At 36.4% G+C, this 15,900-nt stretch overlaps 1 protein-coding gene across 6 annotated transcripts in view; it reads left to right on the top strand.

Annotated features, from left to right (window-relative positions):
* LOC150102651 (UDP-GalNAc:beta-1,3-N-acetylgalactosaminyltransferase 2-like) overlaps positions 1-15,900 on the top strand; it is a 322,880-nt gene that overhangs the window by 262,219 nt on the left and 44,761 nt on the right. For all 6 annotated transcript variants that reach the window (XM_090399028.1, XM_090399029.1, XM_090399027.1 and 3 more), the window contains one exon: positions 13,396-13,555. In XM_090399028.1, coding sequence (XP_090255154.1) covers positions 13,396-13,555 — 160 coding nt within the window. The remainder of the gene's footprint in view (positions 1-13,395; positions 13,556-15,900) is intronic.

Below are 15,900 nucleotides of genomic sequence, written 5' to 3'. Positions count from 1 at the left end.
TTTTTCTAAGTTGGTACATCTGTCATAAGCATCCATGTGAAATTGCAACTCATTCTATCTAGTATGCATTTTTGAAAATTATGGAGACAACTACCGTGTTTCAATAAAAACTTTAGTTTAATATAACTCAAATCTACATTCGACGTTTCGACTTTTATGTCAAGGTCATCTTCTGGAGCGTACACAGCAAACAAGCTATACTACAATCAAACTGGTTCGTTAAAGACACTGCCCAACCGCTACCACAATTGTTGGCCTGACCACTGGTGAAAAAAAAAAAAATTAAATTAAAAAAAAAAAAAATTATACATCAACGCTAGAGTTGTATTATTAGTGTTGCCTAATATATATATATATATATATGTAATTATATGCTTCAACTCGGTTGTTGTGATACATTTTTAAAAATAGATTTAATGACTTAAAAACCGAGATTACTTATAAAGATTTAATAAGATTATTACAACTAGTTTCGGCTTATAATAGCCTTCATCAGGTATTCTTAAAGGAAGAGAATAGCAATAAACATTGAAGTATCTAAAAACTTATAAATACAGGTAAAAATTCGCCACACATAATTGATACATAAAAAACGTATTTTTTCAAGTTATTCTAACAGGCGTGCCATTGTTTATTGCAAGTATGTGTGCAGACTCACGTGAACGCCAATATTGAATAACTGCAGCATGGCTATCTGGGATGTCATAACTCAAATTGTTGTTTAAATGAACAGGATTCAGAAGGATTTCCCTTGATTCTATAATATTTCTCTCAAACTCATCATCAGAGCGAAAAATATTTTCTGATCTATCCCAGCAAATGGAGTGGCTTTGTTGATCATCATTAGGATTATTTGATAAAAGAATATGACTGGATAATGCAGTTGCATGAGATCTTTTGTAAGAGATGTCTCTTTTATGCTCTTCTATACGTTGCTCAATAGATTTGTTAATTTGTCCGAAATAAGGGATATTGCAATCGCACCATAATTTATATACACCTGGATATTTTAGGTTGTGATGAGGGGGCTTTGGATGGCTGATTAGGGAACGGCTTTTCGGAAGGGTGGTGAAGAACGTCTTGATGTTATATTTTTTAAGGACTTTTGCTAATTTGTTAGAGACTGTGCTAATGTATGGGATGGAGATGCTGCCTTTAAAATTACTACTTTCTGTGGTGCACTGTCTAGGAGGATCCAGAAGAAATTTCTTAATCGTTTTTTCAGAGTAACCATTTTGTTTAAAGATAAGAGAGAGTTGATTTATTTCTTTTTGTAGTTCATCTTGTTCATTCAAGAGAGAGCGTGCTCTCTGTCCTAAGGTAGATATAGCTCCAAGTTTTTGTGGTGGAAAATGATGAGAAAGATTATGCAGATATCTATTGGTATGAGTAGGTTTTCTGTATATAGAGATTTTTAATCTTTCAGAGCAACGTGTAAGCAAACAAAGCCACTCCGTTTGCTGGGATAGATCAGAAAATATTTTTCGCTCTGATGATGAGTTTGAGAGAAAAATTATAGAATCAAAGGAAATCCTTCTGAATCCTGTCCACTTAAACAACAATTTGAGTTATAACATCCCAGATAGCCATGCTGCAGTTATTCAATATTGGCGTTCACGTGAGTCTGCATGCATACTTGCAATAAACAATGGCACGCCTGTTAGAACAACTTGAAAAAATACGTTTTTTATGTATCAATTATGTGTGGCGATTTTTTACCTGTATTTATAAGTTTTTAGATACTTCAATGTTTATTACTATTCTCTTCCTTTAAGAATACCTGATGAAGGCTATTATAAGCCGAAACTAGTTGTATTAATCTTATTAAATCTTTATAAGTAATCTCAGTTTTTAAGTCATTAAATCTATTTTTAAAAAAAAAATATATATATATATATATATATTAACATCATTCCAGCCAGTTGGTATGGAATGGTTTCTAATACTAGTTACGAATTGGCTAGAGTCCTGACTTATGCTGGATCTTTCATATTAAGTAGGCTGAATGTGTTCCATCCAGATCCTTGGAATTTTCATGCCATCTTTGTTATAAATATTTGTTTTCTTTATCAGGATTTCGCATAATTCCTTAAATTTCCTTTCGTACCAAGTTTTTGTGCGGTGTAAGGAGCAGGTGCTTTTCCAGTTGATTTGGTGTAAGGTGTTGAGTGCATGGTCTGAGAGGCCTGCTTCACCATAATGGTTATATTTAATGTGCCTAATGTGTTCTTTCTTACGTATAGGGATTGTCCGTCCTGTTTCACCAATGTACAGTAAGTTACAGGTGCAGTGGATGCAATAGACTCCAGGATGTGCTAATGGGAGGAGAGGATCCTTAGAGGGGCTGAATATGGTTTTAAGTTTAGTGAGTGGCTTAAAGGTGGCATTGAGGTTATAATGTTGTAGGATTCTGTTGATTTTTTCTGATAACCCTTTAATGTATGGGATGGCTATGGTTTTACTGTAATCTAGATTCGTTTTTGTTGTAGTTTTATAGAGTATTTTATTAACAGTATTTTTGTTATAGCCATTATTTATGAATGTGTCACTAATTATTTGTAGTTCTTGTTTCAGGGCTTGCTGGTTAGAGCAAACAGTTGTGGCTCTGTTTTTAAGGGTGTTAATGACTCCATATTTTTGTGATGGGTGGTGGTATGAATTCGCATGTATGTATTGGCCAGTGTGTGTGTGGGTTTTCGGTAGACCGTGAAGGATAGACTGCCTGAATGAAGACATGTAACTAGTGTGTCTAGAAATGGGAGTGAATTTTGGTTTTCTATTTCGATGGTAATTTGTATGTGTTCATGTTGTTTGTTCAGGTGGCTGAGGAATGTGTTTAGTGTTTGTCGCCCGTGCGGCGAGATTGCGAACACGCCGTCAACGTATCTGAGGCAGACTGTTGGTCGTAGCTTGGTGGAATCAAGAGCCCTTTGCTCAAAGGTTTCCATGTAGAAGTTAGCGATTGGGGGGGGGGATAGAGGTGAGCCCATGGCTGTACCTTCTTTTTGTAGGTAGAATTTGTTTTGCCACACGAAGTAACTGGACTTTAGTACGTGGGCAAAGAGGGCTGTAATGTCGGGTGGAAATTTGTTTTGTAGTAGAATTGTGTCATTGATGTGGACATTAGTGAAAAGGGCAGAAACGTCAAAACTGACTAATAAGTCGTCTTTGTTGAGTGTTATGTTTTTGATTTTGTTTATAAAGTGTTTTGTGTTTTTTATGTAGGAGGGGAAAATGACCTACCAACTCCTTGAGTGTTGCTGCTGATTTTTTGGCTAGGTGGTAATTGGGACTGTCTATTCCTTCCACAATTGGTTGAAGGGGCACATTTTGTTTGTGTATTTTCGGAATCCATTTATAATCTGGGGGGGGGGGGTAGTGGGGTTTGAGGTTTTTAACCGTGTCTGGTGGCCAAGAAGTGACGGACTTGAGTAGTTTTTCTGTTTTATCCTTTATCCTTTTTGTTGGGTTATAATTTACCATTTTATATGTGTTGTTATCGGCTACTAGTTGGTTCATTTGAAGTATGTATGTTGACCTGTCAAGAACAACAGTGGCACTGCCTTTATCCACTTTTGTTATTATTATGTTTTGTTTGGCTTTTAATGATTTAATTGCTGCTAAATTTTTATTTATTTATTATTTTTTTTTTATTATTTAATTTAATTTTTTTTTTTTTTTTTTTCACCAGAGGTCAGGCCAACAATTGTGGTAGCAGTTGGTCAGTGTCTTTAACGAACCAGTTCGATTGTAGTATAGCTTGTTTTCTGTGTATATTTGTATGCTCCAGAAGATGACCTTGACATAAAGGTCGAAACGTCGAATGTAGATTTTAGTTATATTAAACTAAAGTTTTTATTCAAACACGGTAGTTGTCTCCATAATTTTCAAAAATGCATTCAGATCACCGTGTAAGCCTAAAAGAAAGTATTCATTCTATCTAGTAGTTTGTTATGCAGCTGTCTGAATCAAAAGTTTTGTCTGTATCACTTGAAATGGATAAAATTGAGCATTATGTGGTTATAAAATTCTTTGTAAAAGAAGGTTTAATGCCAAAAGAAATTCATCTGAAGTTCATAAAAGTTTATGGGCACTCTTCTCCTTCGTTTTTGACAATTAAGAAATGGGCTGCCGTGTTTAAACGTGGCCATACCAGCCTTGAAGATGATTCATGTGAAGGACATCCAAAAAAAAAAAAGCATAACAACACAAGATCAAGTGTGATATGGTATTGGATGACTGGCGAGTCAAAGTGCATGAAATTGCTGAGACTATAGGCATTTCAAAAGAACATGTAGGATATATTTTGCATGAAGTATTGTAAACAAAACAAACTTTGTGCAAAATGGGTGCCGTGATTGCTCACAGCAGATCAAAATTGCATTTGCATGAAAATCTCTGAACAGCTTGGAGCATGTTAACAAGAATAAAACTGATTTTGTGCATTGATTTATTACTATGGATGAGACTTGGTTTCACCATTACACAATAGAATCCAACAGTAATCAAAACAGTAGACAGAAGCTGGTTGTTCAGCACCAAAGAAGACAATGTTAGTTCCATCAGCAGGAAAGGTCATGACATTGGTGTTTTGGGATGCTAAAGGCATTTTGTTTATTACTTATCTTGGAAAGGGTAAAACAATAACCGGGAATATTATTCCGATCTTTTAACCAGACTAGACGAAAAAATTCGTGAGAAAAGGCCCTGTTTGCAGAAGGAAAAAATCGTCTTTCATCAGGACAATGCACCTACCCACAAAGGTGTTTTCGCAAGGGAAAAATTAAGGGATCTGCACAATGAATTGTTGGAATATCCACCCTGTTCTCCAGGTTTGGCTTCCTCTGACTTCTATTTCTTCCCAAAACTAAAACTCTTCCTTGCTGGTCAGTGTTATTCTTTGAACTAAGAGGTGATTGCAGCTGTAGAGGGATATTTTGCAGATCTTACTGAGAACCACTACATGGACGTGATAATGGCGCTGGAGGATCGCTGGAATAAATGTATTAGTCTTAAAGGAGATTATGTTGAAAAATAAAAATAATTTTGAAATTATAAATTCCTTTTTTTTTTCATTGTTAGGCCGAGAACTTTTCAGACTATCCTCGTATATTTCTTTGATAATCTGTAAGACAAGGAGATAATACTCTTGAATGATGAACAAAGTCTTCTGTAGTGTTTGGAGGCATATTTAAAAAAAAAAAAAAAAAAAAAAAAAAAAAAAAAAAATCCAGCGTAATGATGCCACACCACACATTCTTCCCTCCTGACAATGTTGAAAGATCAAATGATTATTTCCTAAGTTGCAAATTTCTCACAGGTCTTTATTTCCATAGCATTCAAGGTTATCATGTTGTCCTTATTAGATTTTTTTTCTATGAAGATATATGAGAGAAAAAATTTTTTTGGGAGAGTCAAGAATATTTAGTGAGTTATACTTGGGTGTGAGACACTGCAGACTGTGCAGATCATCTTGACTAATTGCGACGGTAATATATCAGGTAACGCTGAGCCCAGTGGAGTCTAGAGGGGATAATGCTGCGTATAGAAACAGTGGCATTTTTATGCTTTATACCAATGCCAGGAGTATTTGGAATAAGGGAGAGGAATTGGTGGCACTGATAGCATCAGCCTGGCCAAAGATTATTGGGATCACAGAGATGTGGTTGAAAGAAGAGGATATAATAACAGGAACAGAAGTTGCTGGGTACAGCATTTTTCAGCAGGATAGGAAGGGAAAGCATGGTGGTGGAGTACTGCTTATGATAAGTCACGATCTATGTCCTCTAAGAGCGGAGCTTTGGAAGGCTGTGACATTAATGATTTTGAAAACATATGGTGTGAGGTGGAGGTGGGCAAGACAGGATATTTAGTGGGGTGTTGCTACAGACCAAGGAGCACAGAGGGTGGGGACCAGGAGATGTTGAGACAGTTGAGCGTGGCAAGCGCAAGAAGAATGATTGTTATGGGAGATTTTAACTACAGCAGTATAGATTGGGGAAAGGAAGATGCATGTAGCAATAAGGGAATGGAATTTCTAGAATTCTTGAGGGACAAATGTCTTAGGCAACATATAACAGAGGGAACAAGAGGTTCAAGAGTTTTGAATTTGGTTATAGCATCAGAAGAGCTAATAATAACTGAGATGACATCTCTCCCACCAGTTGGAGAGAGTGACCATATGGTTTTGACTTGGAAAATGAATAGACAGGCAGGAGTATCAAAGAGACAGGAATGTATGTGGAATTATAAAGCAGGTGATTATAATAGTCTTAGATGTCATCTTTGGGGAAGTTTCGTAGAGGGTATATTTGTTACCATTGCTGCTAACAAATATTCCTTCACAATTTCCCAAGCACTAATGATATCCCGTCCTTCCAGTTTGTGAAGGAATATTTGTTAGCAGCAATGGTAAGCTGTATTCCACGAGTGAAGAAGAGGACACAATTTGGAGTAAAGTGGATGACAAACAATATTAAACAGGAGCTACATGCAAAAAAGAGGCTATGGAAGAGATATAAGGAGACAGGTGAAGAGAAGATGCATGAAGAATATAAGAATATAAGCCAGAAGAGTAACCACTATGGTAAGGAAGGTGAAACTGGAATATGAGAAAAGATTGGCCTTTAGATCCAAGGAAAATCCTAGGGAATTTTTTAGCTATGTGACCAGTAGGAAGAGAAATGAAGAATGTGGAAGAATGACATTGTGGAATAAAAATGGGAATAGAGTGACTGATGCAGAGGACATAGTAGAATTGTTCAGTGACCACTTTATTGGAGTATTTCATCCTGGAGGAGTTCAATTTGAATACTAGAGGGATAGGGCAGGTTTGAGTTTAGAGGTGCAGGAGGAGAGTGTGTTCCACATACTGAGTACTCTGGATGTTAGTAAAGCTGTAGGACTGGATGGTATTTCACCACGAGTTTTGAGAGAATGTGCTAAGGAACTGACAGTATCCTTGACCTGGCTTTTCAATGAAAGTCTGGCTGTGGGAAAGGTGCCCATGAAATGGAAGGAAGGTAAGATAGTGCCATTGCATAAGGGTGGTAGCAGACTGGAGGTGTCTAATTATAGGCCAGTTTGTGTATCATCAGTAGTTAGTAAGATCTTGGAGAAAGTATTGAGGGACCATATACAGCATTGGGCAGATGAAGGTAATGTTATCAGGGAGAGTCAACATGGATTTGTGAAGGGGCACTCTTGTTTTAGCAGTATGCTAGCCTTTTATAATAAAGTTACAAGAGCATTAGATGAGGGAAAGGCATATACTGCCATTTTCCTAAGCTTAGCAAAGGCATTTGACAGGATGCCACATGATACGCTGATATTCAAGTTGCAGCACCTGGATCTGGATGTCAGATTGGTTAACTGGATTCAAAATAGACTGTCAAATAGGTATCAGAGAGTTGTGCATGGTGGGGCAATATCAAAGAGGCAGAAGGTTACAAGTGGGGTTTCACAGGGTTCAGTACTGGGACCTATATTGTTTAACCTTTATATCAATGACATTGTCCGTGGATTGCAAGGGGATATTCAGTTGTTTGTGGATGATGCGAAGCTGGAAAGGATTATTAGTAATAGTGCAGATATGGTAGTCCTGCAAGAGGATTTGAATAAGCTAGCTAGATGGGCAAATGAATGGGGGTGTCTGTTTAATGCAGCAAAATGTAAGGTCTTGAGGTTTGGGAAACATCGATGGGACGCTGCATACTCTATTGGAGGAGTTAAACTGGAGGAAGTAGGAGAGACAAGAGATCTGGGTTTGATGATTGATAGAAACCTGAAATTTAGAGGAGATATTGCGAAGGTAGTGAAGGTAATGCAGAGGATTGCTGCAGTAATGAGAAGGACACTGACCTGCAGAGATAAAAGGTCTGATCAGAGTCTTATACAATGAAATAAGACTCTGATCAGACCACACTTAGACTATTGTTCTCAGATCTGGTCCCCAGGATTTGAAGGGGATAAATTGACTGTGGAAAGGGTACAAAGGTGGATAACAAAGATGGTGTCGGGACTGTACAATGTTAGTTATGAGGATTGGCTGAGGGAATGTGGACTGTAGAGTTTGGTGGATAGAAGAAGGAGAGGTGATATGATTGAGACTTTTAAACTGTTGAGAGGTGGTTACAGGGTTGACACTGGGGAGTTCTTTTGCTTGGTTGAACAGCGGGAAGGAGTGATGACAAGGGGGTCATCCCTGGAAGTTCAAAGAAAGTGAGCAAGAGGGTGAGGAGTGGTTTCTTGGCATGGAGGGTGAACCATGGAATGCATTGCCTGATGGAGTGGTGAGAGTGAGAACGGTCAATGCATTTAAGGAGTAGTATGATAGACTTTGTGTTTCCTAGGAGGGACCTCCCTCGATGAGTCTTGATAGACTTGTGTTTCTTAGAAAGGACCTCCCACAAAGAGTCTTTTGACTCCATGCAGGCCTGGATAATAATAATAATATCAGAACACAGAAAGATAAGTAAGTAATTATATATTGACTTATTGCTGATATTTCACTGGTGTTATAACCAGCATCTTCAGAGCACAAAACACAGTTTGTGACAGGACGCGAGTCTATAACAACATGGTGTAATAATGGGACTAGTTTGAAAAATTCTAGCAACAATACAAAGACTAAAGTCCTAATTAGGTGCCCTCCATGTTAAAAAAAAAAAAAAAAAAAACAGAGAGAGAAAGCAGGTACTAGTTATTTCTTAAGATGATTGTCTCCGAAATCTTAGGCTAATTTATTCAGCCATATTTGTTAAGATTCGGATTCAAGGCTTCTGTTGCTTCTAAGAATAATCTTTCTGACTTGTAAAAGTTTCCGTGCAGTACTTTTGTTTTTTCCAGTTGATCCTGTGTGCAGGGGTATTGCAAAGCATGGTCTTTGCAATACCCAGGCACTATCACTATTACCATAGTGATAGTGCTGGATGTATCTTTTATGTTCATTGATGCAGATGTCCACAGTTCTTCCTGTTTGACCGTAGTAAGCTTGATCACACAAACAGGATACTTCGTAGACTCCTGGCTGTGATAAAGGAGAGATGCTATCCTTGGGTGAATGTATGAGGGTTGCTAATTTGACACACGGTCTGAGTACAGTGTGTAGTTGAGGTTTATTGAGAATTATAGATATCTTTTCTGAAGTGCCTTTAATGTATGGGATGGTGACTGTTTTGTTGTAGTTCTCCGTGGTAGATATTGGGGGAGGGGGTTTCTTGGGATCATTTAGTATTTTGTCTATCTTATGGGGATTATAGCCATTGGCTAAGAAGGTGTGGCATAAGTGAGCCAGTTCAGCAGCAAGTGCATTGGAACAGATTGCTCTCACTCTGTGGGTTAGCATTTTTAAGATACCATACTGTTGAGAAGGGTAATGGTGTGATTTTTTGTGTACATATCTCCCTGTATGTGTGGATTTTCTAAAAACTGAGAATGATAAGGAACCATCTGGAAGATGTGTGATAAGTGTATCCAGGAAGGGCAGACAGTTATTAGCTTCCAGTTCCATTGTAACTGTAACTGAAAGCTAATAACTGTGTGATTTTTGGGTGTTGGCTATTTAAACGCACTAAGAATGTAACCAATGTGCTCGAGCCATGTGGCCAAATAGCAAGCACATCATCAATATAGCATAGCCAAAAAGTTGGTTTGAGAGTGGCTGTATTGATAGTGAGGCTAATGAGGATGAACATTAGCCATGTTAACCCTCACGTTTCCTGGCTCTGAGGCTTCTTCTTCAGGTTTGACAACTCCTCTGTTAAGAGAAGGCTGGCACAGCTTTCCATCTCTCCCTAACACTGGTATGGCCCCTCTTCTTGGGGAAGGCAAGGGATTTACGCCCAATCCCTTTTCCCGATGTGCCCTTTTTTGTTTTGTAATGGTGATTTTGAAACCAAATCTTTACTTGAGTGGGAGTCAGTCGAATAATACTGACTAAGTGTTTTCATTCCAAAGCTGACAAATATCACTGTTGCTGAAACTGCCACTTTAGCTTGTATGTTTGAGCCTTGGAAAACAGAACCTGCCTCTTTCTCTTCTTCATCGGCTGCTCCATACTCTGTCCATTGTCGTGACCGCTGCTCATCTCGCTCTCTTTTTCTTCTTCTTCTGTTTTGAAGCACCGTTTTCTCCTCCTCCGCCTGCAATTTGAATTGGTCTTGAGACCTCGATGCCCTCACCTGTTTGATTTCTAGATTTAATGAAAGAAACCGCATTCTGTTTTCCGTGCAAAATATCTTCAGATGCATTGTTGCCGCTACTTGCTACATCAGATAAGTGGCCACGAGCATTGTAGAACAGCACCAGAGCAGCAGTATCGGCGGGAAGAGCCAGCGAGTTTCTTTCTGGAGAGGCAGTGATGCTGTTGGAGGTTCAGTGATGTCATCGTTGCTGGAGGGAAGAGCAAGGAGAGTGGAAAAGTCAGTGGGAAGCACGATACTTCATGACTATCCAGGGCAACTTAACTGAAAGCTAAAGGAAAACAAACAATTAATTAATTATCACAACATTCATGTCTAGCACTGTCATTTAACAATACGTGTAATTGACACAAGCAAAATTGTTTCATGCCATACTTGTAGTTTTGTATATTTGTAAGTTTTTCAGTTATCAAGCTATTCACATCCTCTTTTTTCTTGCATGATTCTAAAACTGATAGTTTTGACTTACCATGAAATAAAATCAAAAACTCAGGCTCCCTCTTATCTTTGCCGATTTTGCCAATTTAAAATTCTTGTTTTATAGTTAATTTAGGCCACTAAAAGAAAATATTTTTCATAAATTAACAAAAGCGGAAATTTAACATTTCTGCTATCTCTACTTTCATTATACATTTGGGCATCTTCTAATGAAACGAGTTCTTTTAAGTGCTGCTAATCTTGTGGACCAATTTAAAAAAAAAGTTAAAAAAAACAATAGTTGGTTGAAAATTTTAATCACTTTGTGATATATTGTAAAATGAAAAACAAATTCTGTTACACGGACAAAAATAAATTGCTGGCCTGGTTGTCTGTAGAGATGTCATTTCTGCTCTCCGACAAACAGATGATCAGGACGAATCCAGCAACGGACATGGATGTTTGTGAGGGTGGAAAGAATTCCAGGTGTTCTATGTAGAAGTTGGCTAAGGGGGAGAAAGGGGGGGGCCCATAGCTCTGCCATCTAATTGTTTGTATATTTTCCCTTTCCATGTGAAATATCCTACATGTATTGTGAATTTATATATCAGGGGGAAAGTGTGACTTTAGCAGATCAAGGTTTTCAATTAGTGGTACATTTGATACCAGTGAGCTGATATCAAAACTCAACAATACTCACCATATTTATACTATCCACAATAGGGTTTAAGGGTGTACCTTGTTAGTGAATTTTTTGTGCTTCAATATATCCTGGTGTTTTAACGTGAAAGGGCTTGAGTTTGTTTACAGTTTCTTTAGGCTAGGAAGTGACTTTTTTCAGTAATTTACCCACCTTATTCTTTAGTGTGTTGGTGGGATTGCGATCTATAATTTTGTATGTTGACTGGTCTTGTAGAAGCATGTACATTTTGTTTTCATATTCTGTTGTATCCATCACCACGGTTGCATTCCCTTTGTCTGCTTTTGTTATGATAATCTGGTTGTTATTATGTAGCTCTTTTAGAGCAATGATTTTCTTATGTGGGATATTATTTTGGGAAGGGTTAGACTGGATTAGGATGTTGGCCACATCTGAACGCATGTTATTTGCTGTTGCTGGAGGCAGGTCATATATTCCCCATTCAACGGACGCCATTATTTTGGCTCCAGAAGTCAAATCTGCCTCCAGCAATAGCTAATAACATACGTTTTGTTAACATACAGTGGAGAGAGATACAAAGGAGAGTGTTAAAAATGATATCAGGCTTGTGGAATACAGATAATGAAGACAGCCCGAGAATTTGTAGACTGCAGATGCAAACAGGAGAAAGAGAAGTGATAACATTGAGAGTTACAAACTTCTTGAAGGGTTATACAGGATAACAATAGATGGAATTTTTTATTTTATAGAAGGTGGGAAAGGATAAGAGGGCATCCTTGGAAGTTGAGAATGTATGCTGTCAAGAAAGGGGTCAGAACTAGATTTTTTTCTCTCAAAGTGCAGCATGCTTAGAATGGATGGCCATTAGATGTTATATATGTGCAAGTAGTGTGAACAAATTCAAGAACAGGTATGACAGCTAGTGTGGTTAATATGTCACCTCTCTAGATGAGTCCCTCAATTCCAGGAGGTCTCTCTTAATAATAATAATAATATTAAAAATAATAATTAGCAATCTTTAATTGGGCACATGACAAGTGCAGATAGTATCAAGTTATGAATCCAAAACTAATAAGAATTCTGACATACAAAAAAAATGTAAAAAAAAATATTCATAATTGTAAATTATGATTCTTTTTACAAGAGGAATAATGCAGTGTAGCGCAATTTTTGTGCTGATGGAGCCCCTACATAAGGAGAATAATGGACATCCCACCATCATTCATATTGAGAAGTTATATAATATCAGCTTTGTGCAGTCTTCTTGCATTGTCATGAAGCAGTAACATTTTGGATTTTATAAAATGTGTATGTGTCTTTTGAATACCAACATGTCAAGTTTACAGTGTTTTATGATATGATTGGCAAGAAAGTTCTTGGTTTGACTAGTCTTTTTTACATCTATCATGTAAGTCAGTGTGTTCTTATTTGAACTTCTCACATTGATTGATCATTCAGTGTAATAAACATCTTCCCTTTCTTGTTAGGTTCAGTGGCTTGTAATGGTTTATTAACCTGGCTTCTTAGAAACCTGCTTACTACCTATGATAGGGTAGTTAATCCTGTCTATGTTGTCTGCTGTGTGTTCTTCTGGCTAGTTTATAGAATTAAAAAAACCAAAGTTTCCAGCAGGGAAAAGTCCCAATAAAGGTTCTTAGCTTACTGGACAATATTCAGACCTAGTCATGTTGAAATACATTGTCGATATTGACTAATATCTTCTTCCAGTAAGTCACTCAGCATGATGTTATGGAATACAAAAAAAAATTGCATGACCCTCCATTATTCTTTTCATATGGGCACTGGCAGGGAGACACATTGTTTTCCATGTTTGAAATTGGAACAACCATTACTGAGTCTCTACCTGAGGGAAGGAAATGTATTAGCACATTAGAGATTCATCTTTTATTTATATGCTTTGGTATATAAAATATGTTGTCGAAGACTTCATAATTTACTTTTGTAGATACACTATTTAGCTGAAAAACGATCTCTCTTTGCTTTGAATATAGTAATACCAATAAAGAATTGTCCAAAATAGAAAAAAAAAAAAAAATTTACTTCATTTCTAGAAAAAAAAAATTAAATATGGCTATATTGTATTTTAATAAATAGATTTCGTAAACAGTGGCCAGTCAATCATTTTGGCAAATGGGCAGATCACAGTTACACTTCAACAGTTTATCCCATATTTCCTTGTGGAGGAGCATATGTATTATCTGAAGACTTGGTCTCCTGGATTGCACAAAATGCTCCCAATTTACATTGTTATCAGGTCAGTAAGATCAGTTATGTGTTGTTGTTGTTATTATTATTATTATATTCAGACATCTTGATAGATTCCTAGGAGATAGGCCTACTAATCTATAGAAACTTAGAATTTTGCTGACAATGCACTCACAACTCTGTCGGACAATCTATTATTCCACTCATTCACCAAGCAAAAAAAATCTAGTCATCACATCTTTGTTAACCACACTCAGACACAAACTTGGTTTACAGGGATGATCTTGTTCTCTCTCTTCTCCTGTAGTGTATTAGAAATTTTCTTCTGATTCTTTCCTATAAGGTGCCTGTTGTAAGATTTAGCTTCTATCATATCTTTATACCATTTTCATTATATCAAACAAATATTGCAGCTAAGCAACTTTTAATCAGTGTTCATAGTAACTGTTTGACAATATTGTTGCCATTTAGGAAGATTGCTTGCATTCACTGCAGATGTTTGGATCATGACAGTGGATACAGCAATCCAATAATGAAATGAATTGTTAAGCCACTTTGCATGGTACTTAGGGCACTTGTTTTTCAGATGGAGCTGACTTAGAAGTATGTCAAGAAATCAAAGGATTCTTTCCATACTTTTTAACTATTTATTCACTTTCATATTTTTTCAATAAAACAAAATATTTTAGTCAGGAGTGCTCTTAAAAAAATGTATTTCATAACCAAGTAAAGGCAATGGACATTAGCATAGAGAGATTGCAGCATTTTGTTATATTGAGAAGGGTCATGGATTTGCTACTTGTATACTATTAGGAATTTGATTTTCAATGTGGATGTTATTTCCCTTGTTTGATTCAAAATAGGGATTTATTTATTTTTTTAATTTGGTCAAAACTGTTTTAGTGCAGTGGCAAGCAACTTTTTAATTTAAAAACAACATTAGCTTTAAGTCAACTGTGTGCATGAGGACCAGTTTAAAAAAAAGAAAAGAAAAGAGGTTTGAATAATGTATATGCAGCAGGCCATATGTAACCATATGATTAATGTGTTATCAAATAAATTCTATTTTATGAATTTGCCAGAAATGCTGAAAATATTGTCAGGTAAATAATGTGTATAAAGTCAAGAGGAAAAATTAAATTTCTCATTTCCCAGTTAAACTGTTAATCTGTACTCTCCTTTTAAAATTTGGTAGGACCATTTACAGCATTGTTAAATACTACAGAGAGTGAACTTGCTTTTAGAAATCTATACAATACAAGACTTAAATTCATGTTGAAGTATCTGAATTCCTTCTCTGTGTTTTTGAGTTATTTAGATTTTTCTTTTTTGAATTACAGTTCTCAAAACATTACTTGCAAGCAGTTTTTAATTTTCTTAAATGTTTCATTGATGTGCTCTTTATAGATGTATATTCAATTCATTCCAATATTTCTTTTAGATTAATGAAGAATGCAAATTTGCACACCCATCAGTCATGATCATTTTAATGATTATAATTGATGAGCAGAGAAAAAGGTTTTTCTTTCATATCTAGAAACAACTTAATTTCTAGTTTACATCATACATGCATTTAAACATCTTCCTGTAACTGAGCCAAGTTCAATTATGAGAAGCTGTTTTATGTTACTTAGAATATCTTAACATTATAATTTTCACTTATAAGTTTACCCTGCCATGAATTTTATTTTCATGTGGTACCATGTTTCCAAATTCACCAGATCCAGTGTGCAGTAAAAACTAAAAATTCTTCACTTTTATAAGTATGTATAATTTTGGTTTTATGAACAGCATTATTTTTATTTGAATTGTCACAATTTTCTGGTGTATATTCACAAGGGGTATACCAGATATGACAATCTAAACAATTAATATTTCATGACTGGTTTCCATCAATAATTTTTTTTTTCTCTATCATTTTTCAAGTTTTTGATTTGATCAACAGTTACATTTCAGTCTTCTAAATCACTCCCAACCCACATCTATCATGGTTCCCCTCTGGATCTTTTTTTGCTTCATTCCTGGTTGGCCAAGTGGTTAGCGTATCTTCTCTCCAGTTAAAAGGCTGCGGGTTCGAATCCCACTGTGGGCATGGATGTTTGTCTATGAAAATACAATTGGTGGTCGGCAGTAGATGGCGTTAGTGTAGGCGATGATGGTAGTTGCGGTTGGTGAAGACAGAGAGTTATAGAGTAGGTATCCTCCCTTGATGAGTCTTTGGACTCCCTGGAAGTGTTATGTAATAATAATGACATGTTTTTGACTGATCTTTAATTTCTCATCCTGATTAAGCAACTAACTACAGCTTCTTAGATTAGTGCTGATTACACATTTGTGAATGTTAATAATGTCAGATTCTCTTCTGATATCTTCATTTTTAATATGATTCTGCCA

This window comes from Typopeltis vanoorti, chromosome 10, assembly GCF_054136105.1.
Source record: "Typopeltis vanoorti isolate ZY-2024b chromosome 10, IOZ_Tvanoo_1.0, whole genome shotgun sequence".
Lineage (NCBI taxonomy): Eukaryota > Metazoa > Arthropoda > Arachnida > Uropygi > Thelyphonidae > Typopeltis > Typopeltis vanoorti.
The sequence above is the reverse complement of the archived record's forward strand: the minus strand, read 5'-3'. Positions and strand labels throughout refer to the sequence as shown.